We start from the raw sequence: 14,559 nt of genomic DNA on the forward strand, positions 1-14,559 counted from the left end.
TGACGGCCGTGTGACAGCGTGGCGCTCGCCCAACACTCCATCAGCTCACCCCAAATGTCCCAGCTACCCGGTAGTTCTGGCCAGTGAGTGGTGGGTGGACATGCTGTGGGTCACCTCCTGGCTGCAGCACAGCAGAGCCGGTGTGTGACCTTCCAGCTGCCTTTGTCCTGCCTCAGCAACTGCCCAAGCCCCGTGCTGAGAAGGCGGAGCCATAAATCAAAGCAGCCTGGACTGCTGAGTCACAGCACAGATGACAGGCTCCTGGGGAGTCACCTGGACTCTCACGAATGAGAAGTCAGTCCCTGGCGTGATGAGCCGCTATGACTCCGGGCTTGAGTGCGACCATGGCAGAACTTATCTTCTGCTTCCAGAGACAGGGACTAGGGGTCACATTAGTGAACTCTCTCTCCCATAGCCTTACGATCTTCCCGCACATGAACATGGAGACATCCCTGTGTTCACCAAATCTATTTCCTTTTCTCCCCTGGCACACCGCTGAAACACGTTCCCCAGCCTCGCCTGCAGCTAGGTGCAGCCATGTGACCACGTTCTGCACAGTGGAGTGCAATCTTTCTTACCCACTGTCTTCCTCATTTACTGCCACAGCCAGAAGAGGACTCCACTGCGGGATGGCCGAGCCACAGGATGGGAGAAACCAGGTGCCCAAGTCACTGAATTTAAGGCTGTCCATGAACAACCACACTCAACTCCTACCTACGTGAGACTCAACTTCTGTGCCGGGCCATTCAGATGCTGAAGTCATTTACTAAAGCAGTTTATTCCCCCTCAAACACTGAAGGAACCCCCAGAGGGCCCATGCAATAAATACTGGGGAAACAGTAGGATGCCAACTTAGCAAGAAACTTTAAGATGTTCATACCCTTAGAACCCCTACTTTTGCTTCTAGGAATATAGCCTGAGAAAACAGATATATGTATGCAAGTGTCCAGTGATATCTAAAATAATGAAAAGAATTGGAAAACCACCTAAACGTCCAAAAACTAATTGCAGTAAATCTACAGCATTAAAACCCTGTAGCCATTAGAAATCCATGGCTTCAATCTTACTTACTGTAATGAGAAAAGAAAGGCAGAGTAAGTAAACAACAGAAGAGCTTAGGATGCAGGGACGCACGATGTCAAGCGTGTGTATGTACAAATGCACATGGGGAATGACGGGATAAAATCGGCCAGACTATGAGCAGTGGTCATCTCTGGGCATCTCTGGGCAGGGAGATTAGAACCAGTGCTTTCCCTTTGTTCTTCGCACCGGCAGACCTTATTCTGTTCAGAATCAGGGCGGACACACACACACAGTCTCACATCTGCTCGGGAGGCACGCACCCCCACCCCCTCACCACGGGGGAGGGGCCTGCCGGTGCCAGCTCACCTCTCTCAGGGTGGTCAGCGTCCTCGTATGCATGGTGACTTGCTTGGTGAGGTCCCTGTTGTCCCTCTCCAGTTCCTTCAGCTTGCTGGCCGCGTCCCTGCAGCGGGCCAGCTCCTTGTCCAGGGCGCGGCTCTCCCTCTCGGCGGCAGACAGCTTCGCGGTGCTGTCGTCTAAGACCGCCTCCTTGAGCTCCACCTGCTGCCACAGCCGCTTTGCCTCCTTCTCCAGCAGCTTCTTGTCTTTCTCCAGCTGGGCCACCTCCTGCTCCAGGGCCTTCCTGTCCTTCTCAGCCCTCTCCAGCTGCTTGTGGGAGAGCCGAAGGGCCTCCAGGTCGCGCCGCAGGACCTGGTTTTCGGCCTCCAGCTCGCCGAGCTCTTGCTCCAGGGCCTGGGACTTCTGGCTGCTGCTCTCCAGGGTCTGCTGCAGCCGCAGGTTCTCGGCGCTCACGCCCTGGTAGCTGAGCTCCAGGCGCTCGGACTTCTTGCTCAGGGCCTTCAGCAGCTCCACGTTCTTCCTCAGCTCCTCCTTCTCCCGCTCGAGCTCCTGGTTCTCCCTCTCGATCTGAGCCATCTTGGCACTGGTGAAGCGCATGGTCTCCACCATCCTGCGCAGCTCCAGGTTCTCCTCGTCCAGCTGCTTGTTGTCCCGCTCCAGACCCTCGAGCTGCAGGGACACGTTCTGCAGGGTGTCCAGCGACTTCCTGAGCTTCCGGTTCTCCAGAGCCAGGCCCCGACTCTCGCGCTCCAGGGCGTCCACCTTCTCGGTGGCGGTCTTCAGGGAGGCCACCTTCTTGGCCAGCTTCTCGTTGTCCTTCTCCAGCCGGTGCAGCTCCTTCTCCAGCTCCTCCACCCGCTCCACCTTCTCCTTCGCCTGCTCGAAGTCCTTGTGCAGCTGCTGCTTCTCGAATTCCAGCTTGCTGAGTCTGCTGCTGGTCTCCGTCACCGTCTGGTGGAGGGCTTTGTTCTCCTTCTCGATGTCCTTCACCCGGGCCTCGCTGCTCACCTGCGACCTCTCCCGCAGCGTCCACACTGCCTGGTTGAGATGATCCTTTTCTTGCTCGAGATCCTTGATCTGCGGAGAAATATAACGCGAATGACACAGGAGGTGGCTGTTGCATGGATAAATTTCAGTGACCTGGGTCCAAACTAGGAGAATAAATTGTAGGCCCCTGAAGGACCACCCAGAGCCATCCCATTGCTTCCCAGGCCAAGGTCAAGGGCAGTCATTACTCAGTTCAAGCCAAACACATCCACAGCAGTCACAGCGATTCACAAATGTAAACCACTTCTCTTCCTCTTATTTACAAGAATGAGAATGAAAGGGATTTCTCTGGTACTCCTCATCCTGGGCAGCAAGACCCCCACGACCTGAGCCTGCCACCTATGGCCACCCCGTATGCCACTCTCCCCCGCTGCGGACGCTGCACGTGATGTTCCCTCTGCCTTGAACACTCCCCCATCTTCCCCCCACTGATCTACAGCATCTCTGTCCCCTCCTTGTCCTTCAGGCTCAGGGAGAGTGTCAGCTCCATGACTTGAACATGCCTGGCACCCAGCAGGACGCTCTCCCTGGGCATCGTGACCTTTTTCCCGCCCATACTTTGGGGATGTGCAATAGCTAGGCCTGGCAGGACAGGTAGAGAGAGGCCTGGCTTCTGGCTGGCATCACTGAGCCACTGCACCAGCAATGCGTTGCCCACCCTGGACCTCTTATAGCGTGAGCCAAATAAAGCTCAAAGGTTTGCCAGGGTTCTCTGCTAGGACACGACAGACGTTTACAGCTGGACCTGTTCTTCGTCCTGAGGGGCCGTCCTGTGCACTGCAGGCCATCTGGCAGCATTTCTGGTCTCCACCCACAGGCCACGGGCACCTTTTCTCTCCTCCCCCAAATCACGACAATCAAAACCAGGACTGCCGCTGTCACCTGGGAGGCAAAAGCTGACCCCTGTTCCTGCACCGTCAGCTAAAAATGGCTGGTTTGAGGGCAGCTAAGCTGGGTCAGTGGTAACACAAAGATCACTCATCAATTATAGGCAGTGGCTACAATCCTGGACTCTCCCTCTTGTAGGCAGAGTTCCCAAGACAGGCGAGAAGGAACATTCATCCCGGAGGCACCCACCTGCCTGGCTCTGTCGGCCTTCAGGGTCTCCATGTCACTCTGCAGCTGCTCCTTCTCTTTGATCAGCTCCTCACTCAGGGTCTCCAAATCCTGGTTGCTCTGCTTTTCTCTCTCCAGCTGGGTCTGTAACTTTTCAATCTGTGGAGCCAGAAGAAGACCCAGCCAGTGCAAAAGTCACTTTCACAAAGTGAACGACATTTTAAGACAAACCAAAGCCCTGCCAGCCTCACAGAATACTTGCACAGGCCTCTTCTCAAGGAAAAACATCCAGGTGCTGTTCCGTAGCAATCTCAACTCTTAGCTCACACCTTGCACTTTCGGCTCAGGGAAGAGGGGAGGGTCCTGGGCACCAACCAACCAGTCAGCCTCCCTCTCACCCCACCCCTGCTCATCCTCACTGCCAAATGTTCTTAGCCACACCCAGGTCCCTCGCTTCTGTCTCAGGCCTTGTCCACGCTCTCAAGGGTCAGAGCACATGCTCTAGGGGCCACCAGCCACCACTGTTGGATGCCCTGCAGGGACTTTGGACTCACCCTTCTACCCTCTCCTTCACAAAGGCCACCTAAGTTGGGGACACACCTGTTCACCCAGCTGCTCAGAGCAGTCTTCTGATGCATCTCTCCTTCCACTGTCACCCTCCAATAAGTTTGTCAGCAAGTCCTGTCCTCTCTACCTGTGCCCCTCCCCCTCCACATGCCCCCTGACTACCCCAGGCCTGACCATGTTCCATCTTTTTTTTTAAAGTTTATTTTTTAGAGTGTGTGTGTGTGCGCACATGCGTGCAAGTGGGGGAGGGGCAGAGAGCATGAGAGAGAGAGAGAGACAGACAGACAGAAACAGAGGAGGAGGATCCCAAGCAGGCTCTGCATTATCAGCACAGAGCCCAACTTGGGGCTCGAACTCATGTACCGTGAGATCATGACCTGAGCTGAAATCAAGAGTTGGATGCTCAACTGACTGAACCACCCATGCGCCCCTGGACCACACTCCATCTTGCCTGGATGACCACCTGTATCACCTCCTGGGTGCCATGCTCTTGGCTAAGACCCACCAGCGTCCATCCTTCCTAAACATGAACTACCTAGCTCAGGGCTTCTCACACTTTATCATGCCCGATACCCACATTTATCATCGTGGTAAATGCAGATTCTGACCTGGAAGGCTGAAGGCAGGGCCTACAACTCGGCTCCCAGGTGATGCCCATGTCACCTTTTGCAGTCTGAGGGCTTCGTGGGGGCTGCTGTCCCTCCCTGTCAACCCCAAACTCCTTATCACTGGGGACAGGAGTTGGGGAAACGGCACTGACTGGTGTCAGAGGGACACGGGTTCAGAGTCTAGTCCCTTGCTGCTAACAACAGGACCATGATGAGCAAATTTCTGTAAATGACATTGGGCCAGTGGCGTCCATCTTCATGAGCTATCCCATCAAGTGCTCAGCATGCATCTGGCAGGTGTCAGGTGTGCCAATGTCAGCAGACCCTCCCCAAGAGCGTGCTGCCAGTGACGGGTAAGGGAACAGGCAAGTATTACTGACCATCATGCAGTGGACGACTCTGGGCCAGAGCAACTAAGTGATTTGCCCAAGGCCTCACAGTGAGGACACAGCAGGCCTAGGATGCACACCAGTGGGTGACCCCAGACCTGCTCCCAGGCACTGTCAGCAGCCTGTGGTGCGTGCCCCCTGCCTTCCCAGCTCATCCGCTGACCTCACTGGTAATCCTTTACCCTGGCTGCCCCTTCTCTCCTGGAGAAAGGAATGTTCTTCCAGCCTCTGCATTTCTGATTGTTCTTGCTTCTAGTCTGAAGACACGATGTCCCCACATCCCACCTATCACTGCTGGATGCCCACTGCCATCTTTCTCCCTTTCTGGTTCTTTCTGCCATGGAATTGGAGCCCCTATTCTTACCCATCCCTGACGGACCACAGTGGCCCTGGGGGAGCTCGCGGGGCTGAGATGTGAGCTGGCCGTAGGCCTGTCAGCCCTGAGAGGGCTTCCCATCCTTCCTCAAGTACCTGGCTCAGGTTATGGATTCCCAGAGCATGTGGGTGCCAGGGGCCTTCCCCTCAGCTCTGGATCTGTACACACCCTCAACGGGTTGCCTTCCTGTCTCTGAAACTAAGGATTCTTTACTTCTTAGCTCAAGGCGTTCAACTTGCAAGGTATTGACACAGTTATAGTCATGAGGGCGAGGCAGTTTCTCTAAGTCCCATGAAAATTTCATTAATTAGAAGGAAGATATTAACTTTGGGGAACGACGGTTCCCACAGACATCCTGAACCTAAGCAAGCTTGCAGCCTGGGCTACGTGCAGGATGATGGGAGAACCGGGCTAGCACGGCAGGGGGCGGGAGGGGCCTCCAGGTCACTGTGTCCTGGTTGGCCCTTAACCCTCCTTTGTAGACACCTCCCAGGGTAGCTGTGCCGTCTGGGCTCGTCCCAAGGCGGTGCCCTCCCTTGTTCCAGGAGTCACTGTTGGGGATGTGTCCCCTGTGGGGCTCAGCTAGGTTGGTGGTTCACCTATTGACCAAGAAATGCCAGCTGGTGACTGAGACACACTCCATGGAGAGAAGCGCAGAGTGAGGTGACCAAGGCTGGGGAAAGGCAATCCCAGAGGAGCTGACAGGCTCCCTCCGGTGTTCTGTACCAAGCTGGATGGTGCAGAGAGAATGTAACTACCCACGCTGGGTCAGAACAGATCCAGCCAGACCCTGGGCAGGCTGAGGACAAGGAGAAGAGGTGCTCCAGTGGGCAGAAGGACTCCCTCCCCAGGGCTCCTGACTCTGGACACAGGATGGCTTCAGTCTGGGAACAGTGGCACCTCCCTTTTACCAGGGATGCTGTGCCAAGATATGCTCCCATAGGCTGCGGCAGGGAGGGCTGCTATCCCCCTGGAGAAACGATCCAGAGAGGAAGCAGGAGGTGGGACCGAGAGACGGGGGCTCAGAAATAATGTTGGGCAGGCAGCACCCACTGCTGGTCCTGTCTGTGCAGAGGAGGGACCAGGGTGGACCCCAAGGGGAGGGAAAACTTCTGAGGCTGGCTGGGAGCTGGGCCAGCAAGATTTCAGCACAGCTTTCTACGGCAGACCCGTGAGGACCTGTGGAGTTGAAGGTTCTCATTTCTCGAAACGTCAAAAAAAATTTTTTTTTTTTTTTTTTTAGTCTTGGCTGAGGTCAGACTGCCATTTATAGAGACATTTCCTGTGCTAGGCCCATGTGAATCTAAACACCCAAACCGTCTAGTCGCCCTCCACACGCTGCTCTGCATTAAGACACAGAGCACAAGAGAGTGTGTTTTCCATTGTCCTATGAGAGACGACAGACTTTGGCACCTACCACGCTGCGGAGCACACAATGCTTCAAAGGGACCAGAAGGGTGAGTAACCGAGCCTGGGAAGTCCCAGGAGGGGACGGGAGAGACCATTTCATAGAAGGAGGGGCTGCCTCAAGCCTCCCCCAGAGAGGAAGTGCAGGCAGGGCCAGCACCAGTGGACCCCAGTCTCTTGTCTGCAGCCCAAGCTCCTCCCCCTGCCGGTGCAACCTCAGTCAATGACACTGGCCAGACAGTGGGCAGGTCAGGACAGACACCCAGATACCCAGAAGCGTCGGCCCTGCACGGTGGTCAGCGGGCAAGAGCACTCTTGTCCTCTCCCTCAGCTGCAATCTGGCAGCTGGTGTGTGGATAGCCCACGATGCAGGTGCGCTGTCTGTAGTGTGGGTGACATCTACTGAGGCCCTGTGACCAACACATGCAGGCAATCCCTGGCTCTCAACTGCCCTTTCGTGCACCTGATCCGCATCCCCTGTGCGAACAGGGGTCCTCGTAACCGGAGAACAAAGACGGTTTGGGAGCCTCTGTCTGTCCTCCCAGAGGTCTGGGCTCTACAGTGCTAAATCAAAGACCCAGCAGTTGTCCTGAAAGGCAAATGCAATTTGGCCATCTCTTCTTCCTCACCCCATAAACCAAGAGAAAGAGGTGTGCTCTGATCTTGTGTTACCACCAGCAATGCCCTAAAATAGTCCATCAGTGTCCTGTACACACGTGCACGCAGGCATGTCTGACATCACCGCTTCCTCTTCCCGTGCCCCGTCCTATGCTTTTTAACAGTGCGTTCTTTTCATAGAGCACTTACTATGTATGTGCCCGACTCTACTTACACTAACCCATAAAATCCTTACAACCCCCATTAACCCCATTTCGCAGATGAAGACAAGGCACACAGAGGTCTAGTCACGCTGGGGCCACATTTGCATTTGTGGTGCAGGGACAAGCCATGCTGCCTCTGGTCAAGGACACGCTTATCCCTCTATTATAATGAACTGTGCCTGCAGTGGATTCTGCATTTTTCCCAGCTGTGCACACTCACCAACACCTGAACGCTCTGCCTGGCTGCACATTATAGACAAGGGCCGGGGGAGGAGGTCGCCCACCCCCGGCTGGAGTTACCTTCTTGCTGAGCTGGTGGTTCTCCTTCTCCAGCTCTCCGCACTTCAGGCTGCTCTCCTCCAGCGCCAGGGATGCATCCCGCAGCCCCTGGATGGTGCTCTGGAGGCTCTGGTTCTCCTTCTCTAGCTTCAGGATGCGGCTGGAGGCACATTCGTTCAGCTCAAACACAAATGACTTCCGGGAGGCTGAAACACAAAGTCGGGTCACAGTCCAGGTTCCAGGAGAGACTCTGCTTCCACTCTCTTCCCCACCCCGGGATCAGCTGGGTGCCTCACCCCCAGTCCATGCGGTGCTGCTATGGTCAGCACGCTAGAGACCTTCTCCGGTAGTTCCAGTCCCTCTGCCAGCTCAGCTGGGGTCTGGGGGAGCAACCAGGAGCTTAAGAAGAAAGCAGCTCATAGAGGAGGGGCCAATGTAAAAGTCACAGACTAAGGGCTGGGAACTGTTTTTACCAAGCTGCTAACTTGACTGTGCACTCAAGGACTGTACAGACCAACAGAGATGGCAAACAGGTGACATTTCTGGGCCGGTTCTGGGAGGTTCAGCAGGAGGAACATGATAATTGACTAGTTATGTCTGCCACAAGTGGTCAGCAACTGTGTGGGGATGTCTGCCAGGTACTTGCCATCCTTTTGACAGAGATTTTGTAATTTCCAACGTTTTTTTTTTTTTTTTTTTTTTTTTTATTTTTGGGACAGAGAGAGACAGAGCATGAAGGGGGGAGGGGCAGAGAGAGAGGGAGACACAGAATCGGAAACAGGCTCCAGGCTCCGAGCCATCAGCCCAGAGCCTGACGCGGGGCTCGAACTCACGGACCGCGAGATCGTGACCTGGCTGAAGTCGGACGCTTAACCGACTGCGCCACCCAGGCGCCCCGAGATTTTGTAATTTCACAATTGTACTGGAAAAAAATGAGATGGTATATATAAATTGCTTTAAAATTCTAAGTGAGATGAAAATGTGAGCCAAAGACAGAAAAAGGCAGATTATCTACTCTGCTTCTAAAACAGCTCAAATACAAATAAATGAAGAAGGGGGCACAGACCCAAGAGTCAGGGGACAGGAGTTCTTGGCCCCATCCTGCCACAGCAGGTGAATGATATTAGGTAACTTAAGGGGCTTTTCTGGAAAGGAAAAAGGAATGTATGTGAAAGCCCCTGAGAGAAGGGATCAGGGATGTCCTGTCCTCTTCTGTCCCGTGAGAACCATGCTCAGCTCTGGGAGCCTTACCACACTGTATGGCTAATATGGCCTCCCCCACCTGCTGCTTACTCATCACGCTAGGGCCTGGAGGTACCAAGAGCTGAAGGCTTTCATAGCAACCACATCAAGCTGGAAAAAAGAAAAACGTGTGTTTGGATCCCCTGCATGATCCTAAGAACTGGAAGGCATCCAAATCCCTCTCTGAGGTCTCTTCACCCACCAAGGACAGGAGTACAGACCCAACAAAGCAGAAAGGCCTCAAGACCACAGGCAACAACAGGCATGCAGCAGTGGAGGTGGATGGAGTGTCCGCAGTGCTGACCATCCCCGCACTAACGCACCCACGAGCACATGCGCTCTCGATGTGCAAAAACGGGTGCACAGTGGGCTGTCTCGACTGTGCTACGAATCCAACTAACCTGACCTAAAACCCCACTGACTCAGAACCTGTGATCACTGGGACAGCATTCATGGGAAAAATCACATTTTTCATTGTGGTGCAATATACAGAACGTAAAATTTACCATTTTTATCGTTTTCAGTACAGTTCTACGGCATTAGATACATTCTCACTGGTTAGATTCAACCGCCCCCACCATCCATCTGCAGACTTTGTCATCATCCCAAACTGAAGCTCTGTACTCATGGAGGATAAATGTGAAGGTTCCACACATTAAACAAAGGAATTGATTACAAGCCTCATTTCCCCTTCAGTGAAAGGCAGGCCCTCAGAGACAATGAGGACCCAACAGTTTATCACAAAACCACCAACGACTCTTGACTGAGTGCTTCGCTCATTAGCACCCCCAGCAATCAGATTTGTGAGACAGGTCGTGTGTGTGTGTGTGTGTGTGTGTGTGTGTGTGTGTGTGTGTGTGTGAGAGAGAGAGAGAGAGAGAGAGAGAGAGAGAGAGACAGAGAGACAGAGAGACAGAGAGACAGAGAGACAGAGAGAGAGAGGTGGGGGGAAGGAGGGAGGAGTTTTGACACAAGAGCAAGACAGGAAGAAAGAGGAGCCCTTCCCAGAGTGCCTGTGGGCCAGGTACAGTGTAACGCTTCACTGCCTCCCATCACTGGATACTCAAGGCAATCCTGCGAGGTGGCTGCATCACCCCCATTTTGCAGCTAAGGAAACTGGGCTGGCCAACTAGCTCTGACTCAAGAAGCCACCACACCATACATGCACAAGCACTTTCGGGCTCTGCTCACATGCCACCATTCAAACCAAAGCCCACGAGCTCCCCGCTAAGCACTAGGAGTTGGGAACACCAAGAATAAATCATCATCATGGACCTGAAAGGGCTCACAAACACACTCAGTCGTGTGAATCAGTGAGGCTTCCGACTCCAACAGCCGCCCTTGGGTGTCACTGAAACACTCCCTTTTGGTCTGATACTGTCCTAGGCAGCCTGCACCACCTCTCTGCCTCGCCAGGGGGCAGCGGTCCTCCCCGGTGAACCTGAAATCCCAGGGCAGGAATCCATGTGAACCACCCCCACCAACCCTCAGGCCCCACCACAGCCCCCGGACACCATGGCACAGGCAGAACTAACTTCTCACACTGATTAATAATTTAATCAACGTATTTTAGGTTTGGAACTTGAGAAGAAATACCCAGCTGCTTTCAGTAACCCCTCCATTATGTTTAGGGATGTTTATCAGAAATGAAAAAGTCCCCCCAAACCCACCCAATACCCTACCCACACTCTGTACAGTTCTAAGTAAACATTAACTCACACTATCAGGTGCACGTGTACTATTTTTGAACAAAGGAACTGGCTTATTGTTTGCGGAGCGCTGGAGCTTCCTGCTGCCCCACCCGCCAATCCCCAGCCAACACCTCGCCTGGGGTGCTGGGCACAGGGGGGAGAGGAAGAGGCCTGGGTCCTGTGAGGGGCAGCCACTTAGCAATCCCCACCCAGAGAGACAGAAAACAGACTGCATCCATCTTGCCCAATTATGCAAATGAACAGAGGAAATAATGCCCGGGGTACTTGTATAGTGGAGATTAATGACCACTGGGGGTGTCACCTGCCATCCAGAGCTTTCAATCATCCATAGAGAGGCCTAACATGTCCTCTGGGGGTCAGCGTGCTGTAATCTGGAAGCTCCTAGGACTGTCCATATGGGAAACGAGAAAGCTGGCAACGCTTAATTTGCATTTCATGTCCCGACACCAAAGCTGCCGGACCCCTCATGTTCTCCTTGGGGAGAGCAGTGATGAAACCATTCCAAATGGCTCTTGATGGAAACCCTATTTACTTGGGGTGAATGGCTAGACTGACACGGAAGATTCTGAGCCAAGGGTTCGGCTCCCTGGATGAGAAAGCTGCTGCAGGCCGGCTGAAGACCCCAGGCGGTACCCACCATCGGACAGGTCTGCGTTCTTGGACAGCTGCTCCAGCTCCCAGCCGAGGTGCACCGACTCATTCATGCTCTGCTTCTGGGCTATCTCGAGGACCATGTTCTCTTCCAGCAGCTCCTCAATTCGTTTCTTGTCTGTGTCCCGGTCCTGGTGCAGGAAGAGCGAAGGAGTGAGGCCGTGGCCAGGGGCTCCCGCTGGACAGGCTCCAACCCCCAGGCACCTGCCCTCGTTCCCCCCCCAGGATGAAGGGATGCCATGCACCTGGCTCACTTCCCAAAAAATACAGCTGCAAGGAAACCTCTCCAACACAGGACCAGCTGAGTTACAGCCATTAAGAGATACCCTGCCCCAGTGACCTAGGTAATGAACAGAGACCTGAGGTCTCTAACTGAATGCTGTCTTGACAAAGTGACACACTATGCAGGGCTTTAAAGCAAGTAATGTGACGACAGGTGGTTCTGGGGTCCTCGAGCAGGCCTCACACACCTTGAAGAGGCTGTACAGAGACTCACAAAATCACAGCTCAACCCGTACCATGAAGGCCAGCAAGGACCTTCCTGCCACAGACATGCACATACACCCATGCCTACGGAAGAGCACAAGCGGTCGAGTCCCGTGTCATGGGCGTCGAGTGCTGCCCACTCAGTCGCACTGAGCTTAGCAAGCTGCCCACCATGGTTCATGAGCCACCGCGGCGGCGGCAGCAAGAGCCCAGGGGTGAAAGCCCCGAGGAGGGCATGGCATAAATCAGACACCGCCCCAATCTGTTCCAGATGTAGTGGCGGGAGCTGGCAATACCAGTTCCAGGTCGTGAAGCTTGGATTTCAGCTGCAGGTTCTCTTTCTCCAGCTCGTGAACTTTATCGCCCCGGGCCCGGGCTGCAGTCAGCTGCTCCTCCAGCATGGCCTTGGTCTCGATTAAAATGATGTTGTCCTCTCTCAGCTCCTGCTCAGCAAAAACATACACGAGAACCGTCAGATGAAGGCACCTGGCTCACAACCAGGGTTCTGGACCGAAAACACACAATGTAGGGGTGAGGCCGCTGTGCAGGGGTGGGAGGTATGTCTCCACCTTTCGGCACCCCCACATTTCTCACTGGGCCAAACCAAATGGGCATGCCCTACTGAAAGAAAAGCCCCCGGATCAAGAAAATGGTTGAATTTGGTGTCTTCCTCAGTAGACACTTCCTCGATGTCTATGCTGCCCATGGTATGAAGACGTTTCCCATTTAAAACCTCATCTGGTTGGACAAGTGGACTCTGCTGACAGACATGGGGCCTTGCTGAGTCCCATTTCTTTCTTTTTGTTTTAAAGTTGTTATTTTTGAGAGAGCGAATGAGCACAGGAGCAAGTGGGATAGGGAGAGGGGGAGGGGGGGGGAGAGAGAGAGAGAGAGAGAATATGAATGAATGAATATCCCAAGCAGGCTCTGTGAGCACAGACCCCGCTGCAGGGCTCAGAGAACTCATGAACCGTGAAATCATGACCTGAGCTGAAATCAAGAATCGGATGCTTAACCGACTGAGCCCCCCAGGTGCCCCGAGCCCCATTTCCTTAACAAGAAAGAGGTGGGGCTGACAAGTCTGTCCCGGATTCGAGGGCTGAGTCTAGCCCTGTAGACTCAACATTCACTTTGTAGTCAGGGTCCTGGGAAGAGGTAGCTGTTGAGATCAGCTTTCGTTCCATACCCAGCTCCTATCTGAACTTGTCACATATGTACTCTTGGAAGAACAACAGTTCTCAACAGTTTTCTGGAAATGCAGAGTCTCCGAGACAGGTCACAAACAAATGGGAACCCCCAAAATAAGTGCTACCGGCCCCCTGTGTATTAGGCACATGCTGGGTGTGGAACGTGATGGCCATTCCCTCGAAGACCCCCTTCGTGGGCGAGGGGCAGTGGGACTCTTCCTCCTGCACCAGACAGCCCAGCACACACGATGGAATTCGGCTCATTTGCTCCATTTCTCCTCCCTCTTTGTTATGGGGCTTCTTGGTTTCTCTTCTCCTCAGAGCCCTTCTGGCACCACTCAGGATCCTGGAGGGACAGTTTCCCAAAACGCCTTCACAGTGCATGCAAAACACACACAGGTTGGAATGTGTCTGCAGAGTTTTCAAAGGCCTGCCCCCCTAACAACCGGGAAGCTCTTGCTTATCCACTACATGTGTGTCTTCCCTGTACTGAAGATTCTTGGTCGAGGGGGAAACCACGTGCCTTCTGGTCAGTGGTCACGGTTCTGATCAAAGCGTGGCAGCTGTGAAGGGTTTAAGACTCAGATTACCTAGACGTCCTCTCTCTGTCGGAGACCCTGTCTACTGTGCAGCTGGCCCTGCCCTGGGCACACCCTCTACCTCACTCGTCCCAACAGCCCCGAGAGGGAGGCAGGGACAGACCCTTTTTACAGATGAGGAGGCTTAAAGTAAGCCATGAGCCCCAAGTCACAAAGCCGCTGAGGGGTGAAGCTGGGACCTGAGCTCTGGCCAGAGAGGTCCAGACATGTGTTCTCTTCACCACCCTCAGCTGACAACTCATCCTCAAGGGGCTCACGTGGGAAAGAGGCCCAGACCAGCCATAATGATGTGAGCCAGAGCACATGGGGGTGTCAAGCAGAAAGAAAGGCTGGCCCTTCGTCTTTGGCCACTGCCCCCACTGTTCACACCCTGAGTTCCAGCAGCTGCACCCACCAGCACTTTCCACCATCACCTCACTACTGGGCTCTCCGTGCCCACAGCACAGACTGCCCCTTCATCCTCACAACCAACTCCTGATCAGCCTTCAAAACCCAGCCTGAGTTGCCCCCTCTGAGAAATGCCTGCAAATTCACTCTGTCCTGCTTGCTGAACCAGGTACTTGGGCTCCCAGAGTGCCCTGGACACGCTGTGCGGCAATGTGGCCTGCCCTCCTCCCCCAGACCTTAAACTCCTCAGGGTAGGGCTGTTCCATTTCTGCCCTTGTGAGCCTCATAGATTTGTTCAATAACACTGTTGGCTGAATCGGGTGGGCAGCAGGGGTGGGGTGGGATGGTTGGGTGGGTGGGGG

General features: G+C 54.1%; 1 protein-coding gene across 1 annotated transcript in view; it reads right to left on the minus strand.

Moving 5' to 3' along the window:
• The window catches only part of CCDC88C (coiled-coil domain containing 88C), a 129,537-nt gene that overhangs the window by 35,265 nt on the left and 79,713 nt on the right, over positions 1–14,559 (minus strand). Inside the window, exons 11-15 of the mRNA XM_042944099.1 lie at positions 12,321–12,467; positions 11,525–11,669; positions 7,955–8,139; positions 3,508–3,645; positions 1,390–2,460 (exon numbers count right to left, since the gene is read on the minus strand). Coding sequence (XP_042800033.1) covers positions 1,390–2,460; positions 3,508–3,645; positions 7,955–8,139; positions 11,525–11,669; positions 12,321–12,467 — 1,686 coding nt within the window. The remainder of the gene's footprint in view (positions 1–1,389; positions 2,461–3,507; positions 3,646–7,954; positions 8,140–11,524; positions 11,670–12,320; positions 12,468–14,559) is intronic.

The sequence above is a fragment of the Panthera leo genome, chromosome B3 (assembly GCF_018350215.1).
Source record: "Panthera leo isolate Ple1 chromosome B3, P.leo_Ple1_pat1.1, whole genome shotgun sequence".
NCBI lineage: Eukaryota > Metazoa > Chordata > Mammalia > Carnivora > Felidae > Panthera > Panthera leo.